Raw genomic sequence first — 8962 nt, 5'->3', positions numbered from 1 at the left:
AGAAAGAAAGAAAGAAAGAGAGAAAGAGAGAGAGAGAGAGAGAGAGAGAGAGAGAGAGAGAGAGAGAGAGAGAGAGAGAGAGAGAGAGAAAGAAAGAAAGAAAGAAAGAAAGAAAGAAGAAAGAAAGAAAGAAAGAAAAGAAAGAAAGAAAGGGAAAGGAGAGGAAAGGAAAGAAGGGGAGGGCAGGGGAGGGGAGGGGAGGAGAGGAGGGGATGAGAGGAGAGGAGAGGAGAGGAGAGAAAGAATGAATAAATGTTTTTAATCCCCAATGTTTCCCTTAGGTGTCAACCCTTACCCTGGCATTCCAGTTGATGCAAACTTCTATAAACTCATTCAGAGTGGATTTAAAATGGACCAGCCATTTTATGCTACAGAAGAAATGTAAGTTCACACAGACTGTGAAGTGGCTGTAATTAGAAATGCTTAGTCTGTCTAGTTCCCAGTTCATGACAAGAAAAGTAAAACTCCTAATGCAAACCTCATGTGATTCCTCTTTAGAAAAGAAAACTCCCCCGCTGTGTTTGGGGGGTTTCTGAACAAAACCGAACCTTTCCTGCCCTAAGGTACTCTCACTTCTGGGTTTCAATTCCTTTGCTTGAGGGATCCTGAGTGATAAGACTCCATCTCCTGACTCTGGTCCACATCATATTTTTTAAAATGCATTTCTGTCCATCATCAAATTTGTCCTTTCTGATATGAGTTCAAAATCCAGTCAAGTACTTGCCACAAAACAAACATGCCACAAACACGCAGCTCCCTGGCCATCAGTGGTACTTCATTATGTAAAAAATTATCCCTTTTTCTCCATTCAGATTTCCTCATCTTGCTCCTTGTTCTGTTTCTTTTACAGATACTTTATAATGCAATCCTGCTGGGCTTTCGACTCCAGGAAACGGCCATCCTTCTCTAATCTGACTTCATGTTTGGGATGTCAGCTGGCAGACGCGGAGGAAGCGGTATGTGGCGGCAGGGCACTTTCTCAAGCAGGACTTTATATAAAAGGGCAATGAGAACACTCGCTGCCGGTTCCCTAAGAACCCACGGCACCAAGTCGCCTTCCTCACCCCAAGTTGTCGTGGTTGCCCTTTAAAAGCTGTGTGGAGTGATACACTTGAATCTAATATAAACTGTAATTGAAAAGTTTTACAAAAAGTTAAATTTAATTAAAAAAAGAAAAAGGTAGTATGGGTGAGACATACTTATTAATAAGGGATTTTTTTGGCGGGGGGGAGTTTTTTCTGAAAATTTCAGCCATTTGATTAAGGAATTAAATGCTTTTAAGTGTCCAGTGCAGAGGACTAGACAACTAAATAAAATTTAATCCCTGACCTTCCTTTCCTAATTCAACATTGAGCTTTGTACAGTGCAATCACGTAATATAGTAGAGTGGAAAGAACATTGACCTGAAGCTGTGAGTGTCTGATACCAGCTCTACTACTCTGCTCCCTAAGAGTTGTGTGAGTTATAGCAAATCACTTTATTTCTCTGGGCCTTAGTTTTCTCACATGTAGAATGGGTTGTAAGCTAAATGATCCTTGAACTTTGGGAACATGGAATTACTTTGATGATTCTTTGCTTCATCAGTACCACCTGGTGTAGCAAAAGGAGCCATCCCCTAGATGAAGTGAACAAAAGATTCACCTTGAACTCCCCATACCTAGGTTTAAATCTTGGCTCCATAATTTGCTTCTTATATGACTTAAGTCACTTAGCTTTTTCTGGGGTCTGTTTCCTTATCTGAAGTATGGGATTAATAAACCTTACTTCATATAATTTTAAGGAGTAATTTAGAAGACATATGTGCCTGGCCAGTGTAGCTCAGTGGTTGAGCATTGACCTATGAACCAGGAGGTCACTGTTAGATTCCTGGTCAGGGCACATGCCCAGGTTTCAGGCTTGATCCCCAGTAGGGGCATGTGTAGGGGGCTGCCAATCAATGATTCTCTCTATCTCTCCCTCTCCCTTTCTCTCTGAAATCAATAAAAATATTTTTAAAACTTATTTTTTTTAAAAAGATGACATATGTGAAAAGTCTTAACACATAGCAGGCACCTAGTAGTTAATAAATGTTAGTTAAATATGAATCTGATTCTTTAAATGCATTATCTGTCCTCTGTTTTGAAATTATTAAGAGTCCATTTTCAATTCTGTGGTCTCTCTAGAGGCCTATGTAGATAGTGAGTGTCCTCTCCTCCTGCTATGATTTTTAAAAAATCGCGTATAGGAACGAAGTTATTGTCAGGAAATTAGGTCAAAAAGGTTGTGAGAGATAGAAAGCCCCCAAGGAACTATAGCTACTGAACAGATCACCTGTAAGCAGTTAATGACACCGTGAAATAAGTTGAAAGGAGAGTTATAGAGAGAAACAAGAAATGAGCTGTTGGAGTAAAGAAAAGGGGTTGAGTGATTTTTACTTGTTGGGAAGTTCGGTGCAGGTTTACAGAGCTGGTTTTTGAGCTGTGCTGTGAAGAATGTGTAGTATTTTGGCTAATGGGGAATGGAGGGTTAGTAGTGTATACCATGCTAGATGAGTAATATAAAGGGTCAAAGTTGAGAAATTAGAATGGGAAATAAATGGTTGTGACTACATTATAGGGTGAGTGGGGGGAAATGGAGGAAACAAGACTGTGAAGGTGGTGAGTATAACCAGGTGGGAGGGGCCACTGCTAATGAAGAACCCCTTGGCTTTGGTCAGGATCACCTTGGTCTTGCTGTGCGGTTCTCCTTTCATGCCCCCCTTCTGCCCCCCCGCCCCCCACACACACAGGCTGTCCAGATCCCCTTCCTTCTGTTCAGGGGGCATCAGGAATGGAATAGCAAGCTTTCCATAGATCAGGGGTGGGGAACATCTGGCCCTCGGCCATATAAGGCCCCCCAAATAATTTGGTCTGGCCCTGCTAAGGCATTAGGGTGAGTATATTAAATGTTTGACCAATATAGCAGGCTAATTTTTATGTTGATAATTTTGTATGGCCCTCGAATGATGTTATAAATACCCAAATGGCCCTTGGCAGGAGAAAGGTTCCCCACCCTTGCTATAGATGATGCTTCAGCTGAGGGTATCCATGTTCAAGGACAGTGCTCCAACTTTCCCCCCAATTTCTTCAGCTCTCTCCCTGACCCTCTGTGATGAAAAGTTGTTTTCTTACCAATATCCGAGCCTCTGGTAACAAGCAGTAGCTTCTTTAGGTAAATTAGGAAAAGGCGCCCCCTATGGGTGGGATGAATCACCAAAAGAAGTCCCTGACTCCTGGCTGGTGTATCCAGTCTAGACTCCTGGAGAGCAGAGCACATATGGGTTTCAGTCCCCACTTGCTCACTTGGCTGGGCACCTTTGAGCAAGGTGTAATCTGCACAACCATATCAGGCAGCTCTGCCCACTGTGAGCAAACTCTGTCCCTCCTCTGCTACCACTCCATCTTTTCACAACTAGGCACAATCACGCCCAGGCTCTTGAATGGGAAAACAGACCTGGCCAGCATACTTTGCTTGGGGTCACCTCTTCTGGAACGCATGTGAATGGTTTTTGTAGAATCTCTGTTTCTGCTTTATCATGGATAGGGAAAGAAAGTGCCCTCAGAGAACAAGTAAAAAGGGAGGGAAACGCATAGAAAAAATGTAGGCTAATACTTTTAGATATAACCCAACCCCGATAGTGTAGAGTTAGGGCAGGGAGATCATTGAATAACCTACTAAAGCGTTATTTAAAGAGCGGTGAACCATTGAAGATTTTAGAGCTGACAAACATGCTTCAATATTTGTCTTAAAGACCCAGATCACTATGTATGGTGACAGATGTTAATTATAATTATGTGATGATCATTTTGCAATATAGACAAATTTTGAATCACTTTGTTGTATACCTGAAACTAATATAGTATTATAGTGAATTATTCCTCAATTAATATAAAAAGTGAGCCAGATCAAATATTCTCTTCTCTGAAAAGATTCCCCTAACTTCTCTAGTCAATTTTCAGGCTCCTTCTTTCAGACTCTATAACACTTTTTAAAAATATATATATATTTTATTGATTTTTTACAGAGAGGAAGGGAGAAGGACAGAGAGCCAGAAACATCAATGAGAGAGAAACATCGATCAGCTGCCTCCTGCATACCCGCTACTGGGGATGTGCCCGCAACCAAGGTACATGCCCTTGACCGGAATCGAACCTGGGACCCTTCAAGTCTGCAGGCTGATGCTCTATCCACTGAGCCAAACCAGCTAGGGCTCTATAACACTTTTTATATGAGATGTAAATCATATTATATGATAACTTTGTTTTGTGGGCCTGTCTTTCTCATCCCTGGACTTGATGTATGAGGACAAGGCTGGTGCTGCTCATCTTTATATCACCTCATCTTTGAGTCCCCTAGACAGGAGACAATAGCTGTCACTAAATAAATGAACCATTGTATATCCAGCTGCTAGCATAATGTTTAGTATATAGAAGTTGGACGTAAATATTTCTAGAAGGAAAGAAAGGAATCATAAAAGTAAATTAGGGAAAACAAAGGCAAAAGAGTGAGAGTAAGTATATCAGTTAAGAGGTGAGGGCAGCCCTGGCCAGTGTGGCTCAGTTGGTTGAATGTCATCCCATGCACCAAAAGGTTGTGGGTTTGATGCATGAGGGAGGCAGCTGGTTGATATTTCTCACTCACATCAATCTTTTTCTCTCTCCCTCTCCCTTCCTCTCTCTCTAAAATAAAAAAACAAAACAAAACACAACATAATAAAAATAAAGAGGTGCCCGGCCAGTATGTCTCAGTGATTGAGTGTTGACCTGTGAACCAGGAGGTCACGGTTCAATTCCCTGTCAGGGCACATGCCTGGGTTGTGGGCTTGATTCCCGGTGTGGGGCATGCAAGAGACAGCCAATCAATGATTCTCTCTCATCATTGATGTTTCTCTCTCTCCCTCTTCCTTTCCTCTCTGATATCAATAGAAATATATTTAAAAAATAAAAAATAAAGAGGTGAGTGCAACAGTAGGTGAGTGAGTACAAATGAGGGAGCAAACTAGGGCAGTGGCTGTGGGGCTTGAACTCACATCATCTCTTCTCTCATATCAGCCCTCATAGATGACAAGAAATACGCAAATGTATACTTTAAAAGAAGTGAGGCATAATTGTGTTTAAAACAAGGAGATCCTTGTGGACCAGAAACTGTGGAAAATCCCTGAGACAATGCAAGCAGTTAAGATTGAATTGAAGAGGGAAAACCCACAACAGAAGGTGCTTTGAAAGAACAAGGAAAAGTGCTTTCATAAAAGGGTAGGAAGAGGTCTAATGGGATTCTGCGGAAGTTCTGCATTGGGAGCAGCCACACTGTTAAATATATGTAAGAATAAAATGGGTGTGAAAAATGAAAATATAACCACTGGTAAAATAGAAATCTACTGTATAACCTCAGGTCCAATGTGGAGGAAATCAAGGACCATAGAAAACCTGATCAACCCAAAAACTGAGGGAGAAAGAACAAAGAGACTAATAGATATAGGAAAAACAAAATGGCAAGAACTAGTAAATCCACTTAAGAAAGAGAACTTTAAAATAAATAAAATTATTATCAGACAGGCCACTAAACTCAGTGCAGTGAAATGAGAAATTACCAATAGCAACCCGAAAAGCCCCAAAGGCATATATTAGAAATTACAAATCAAGTCTTTGATTAAAAAGGAGGAGGAGAAAAGGGGAAAGAGGAAAAAGAAATAAAAATGGACACTGCATATTTAAACTTGTGGGAGCTAGCTAAAATTTTAACTTAAATTCATTTATTAGAAAATAAAAAAGGAGTTAAAATAAATGGCTGTATTTTCAACCGAAGAAGCTAACAAAAACATGAAGAATAAGGAGGAGGAAAAGAAAGAAGAGAATAAGCAAAGCAGAAGGAGGGAATTAATAAAGACAGAATTAATTAAAACTGAGAACAGCATTAAAAACAAAATAATAGGTGATTAGAAAAACCAAAAGTTGTTTTTTGAACTAATAATAATAATATAATAGCTAACATTTTTGAATGTTTACCACACACTCTACTAATATATTACCTATAATAACTCATGTAATTCTCATGTCAATCTTATGAGGTGGGTTCTAGTATTACCTCTTTAGCAACAAGTAAAGGTACAGAGAGGTGAAGTCATTTATTCAAGGTAACATGGTACACATCAGACTTAGGATTTGAATACAGCAGTCTGGCTCTAGTTTACACTGTACACTAATAAAACATTCAAATACACCACTAAGCATGTTAAAAATAAAGAAATAGTTATGGAAAAAGGGAAAACACAAATAACATTCAGAATGAAAAGGAGAACATAACTATGTATAGAAAAACCATTTTTTAAAGTTTAAGAAAATCTTATGTACTTCTTTATATTGAAAACACTTGATACATTTGAAAACCTAGGGTTTAAAATTTTTATAAGGAGAATGTACTCATGTATTGTTGTACAATTAAAAGTTCATTTAAAAGTCACTTAAAGAAATGGAAAGGAAGACATTAAAAGAAGTGATATAATCAGAACTAGACCCAATAACTGGTTGACTGTAGGTATAGGGAGAGCTTGAGGAGGTAGTTCTGAAATTTCTAGATGGTGGGACTGGATGAATGGCAGTGTGTTAAGTGAAATTGTAAATGCGGGAAGACGAGAAGGTTTAGATGTAAAACATAATGAATTCAGGTTTAGAAATGTTGAATTTGAAGTATTATTGGTATTTTTGTCACAGTCTTCGTTAGATGGTTAGAAATTCAGTGCCAGAGATATACATTTGCTTCAGCAAGTCCAATAGGTCATCACCAACTGCTACGTTCACTTCACAAAAAAGATGTATTGCCCTAGCCAGCATGGCTCACTGGTTGATCATCAACCTATGAACCTGGTTCGATTCCAGGCCAGGGCACATGCCCAGGTTGTGAGCTCAATCCCCAGTGTAGGCCGTGTAGGAGGCAGCCCATCAATGGTTCTCTCTCATCATTGATGTTTCTATTTCTCCCTCTTCCTTTCTCTCTGAAGTCAATAAAAATGTATTTTAAAAATAAAATAAATAAAAAATGTTTTAGAAAAGTCACTAAACTCCCAAGTGAGAAATCAAGAATCAATTCCCTATATTAATTGCATAATGAACAGTTGTCTTTTTTGTGGACTTTTTCTTTTGTGGTTTTTCTGCATGGCTTTAGGATTTCTAGATGAAGATTTTATATCTAAAAGTAGAAACAATAATGAAATAAAATATTTGACTATGACTTGATTTCTCCATTAACAGACGGCACAAAATTGCTTTATCAACTAATATGTAGAATAGCCTCTAAAGCCTATGCATAGTATAAGTAAGTAATAATTTGCAATATAGTCACATGACATGTAAGTGTTAACCAGATGATGAGTGTTCTGTCTCTTTCCCATATTCAGATGTATCAGAACATGGATGACCATGTTTCTAAACATCCTTCCGGCTACCAAAACAGGCAACCTTACAGCAGAGAGACGGGCGCAGGGCTGCCCTCTCCACAGGATCACGCTGAAGACTCGTAGAGAAACAATTTAGTCTTAAGAACTCCTATCCCCCTCACCTTCAACTGGTTATCGATTACCAAAACAAGATTAACTTCATCACTAAAAGAAAATGTGTTCTCAGCTGCTGCTTTGCTGGACTTTTCTCTAGAAGCTCTCTATATCTGCTGTTGTTTTCAAAGGAACTTTTGTAAAATTGAATTTGCACAAGGGAGGAAGAGCTGAAAATTAACTTCATTGGAGCATCTACCTACGTCCAAAGGCCTTCTCAGGCTGGCTTGAGTGAAAGTTGTGTACCTAAGTATAGTATATTCTTGTAAATACATAAAACAAAAAAATTTTGCTGAGGAGAAGCTGATATCATTTTTTAAATCTATGTTTTAAGATAATATGTAACTTTTTCAGCTATTTAGTGATATATTTTATGAATGGAAATAAAATTTCTACTATAGAAATGTTTGTTATTGAATTACTTGCACGGTATATTTAGGGCAAGACTTACCTGGAGTTCATGAACCTACGGAAATCGTGTGTGATGTTTTGTTTGTGCATGTGTGGGTTTTCTGCTACTGAGAAGGCCCATTCTTTCTTCAGATTCTTTAAGGGACCCCTGACTCCTGCCCGCTGACTAGGAGAAGAAGAGCTGATGTTGGACGTCTGCTGCCTTCTCTGTAGCACTCTTGCTGCAGTCCCCTTCGTCCTTTGGAGCTTAGCACCCTCCATCCTACAGGCTTATAGACTTGGACTTGTCCTCCTCCTTATATGCCCAGTGTAACCTTTTCTTTCTTCTTCTTGGCCTCCCTTTAAGTGTAGTGGCTCCAAATAAGAGCTCCCTACCACTTTTTAGCCGTGCGATGTTAGGCAAACAACTTCTTCAGGCCCCAGTTTCCTCTTCTGGAAAATGGATAATAATGGCATCTATCTTACAGGGCTGTTGTAAGAATTAAGTGAATTACATAAATCTTATATGTATGTTATAAATATATACATATATTACATAAACATATAAATCATTTAGGAAGATGCTTGGCCCATAGATATTATCTCATATTGTCATTTGTGCTTTCTTTGCTGGTTTTAATCCTTTGCTGTATACCAGACCTCATAAACTCAGATTACACTAATTTCTTTCTTGTTTATAATTGACTAGAGGCACAGCGCACGAAACCGTGCGTGAGTAGAGTCCCTAGGCCTAGCCTGCGATCAGGGCCATGTCCCTGCCCCTCCGTGACGCTCCCTGGTCTGCGATGCTTGCCTCCGCAGCCCCACAAAGCTCCGTGACACTCACTGCCCACTGCAGCTCAACAGTCCCCAGTCCGCCATGCTGCGATTGGAGCCTGCGGGACAGGAGTGGTGGGGAGGGACAGAGAGGTGGTCAATGCACCTCATGGCGACTGGTCGAGCGGTTGTTCTGGTCGTTCCGCTTATGGTCCCGGCCTTTTATTATAT

The 8962-nt window shown here is 39.7% G+C and overlaps 1 protein-coding gene across 1 annotated transcript in view; it reads left to right on the top strand.

The window, feature by feature from the left end:
- The window catches only part of FLT3 (fms-related tyrosine kinase 3), a 61505-nt gene extending 53564 nt beyond the window's left edge, over positions 1 to 7941 (top strand). Inside the window, exons 21-23 of the mRNA XM_014548532.1 lie at positions 282 to 381; positions 851 to 956; positions 7412 to 7941. Of these exons, the coding sequence (XP_014404018.1) occupies positions 282 to 381; positions 851 to 956; positions 7412 to 7534 (329 nt within the window). The 3' untranslated portion in view covers positions 7535 to 7941. The remainder of the gene's footprint in view (positions 1 to 281; positions 382 to 850; positions 957 to 7411) is intronic.
- Positions 7942 to 8962: the final 1021 nt, after the last annotated feature.

This window comes from Myotis brandtii, unplaced genomic scaffold, assembly GCF_000412655.1.
Source record: "Myotis brandtii unplaced genomic scaffold, ASM41265v1 scaffold513, whole genome shotgun sequence".
In the NCBI taxonomy this organism is placed as follows: Eukaryota; Metazoa; Chordata; class Mammalia; order Chiroptera; family Vespertilionidae; genus Myotis; species Myotis brandtii.
Note: the sequence above shows the minus strand (reverse complement) of the source record. Positions and strands in the feature narration are given on the sequence as shown.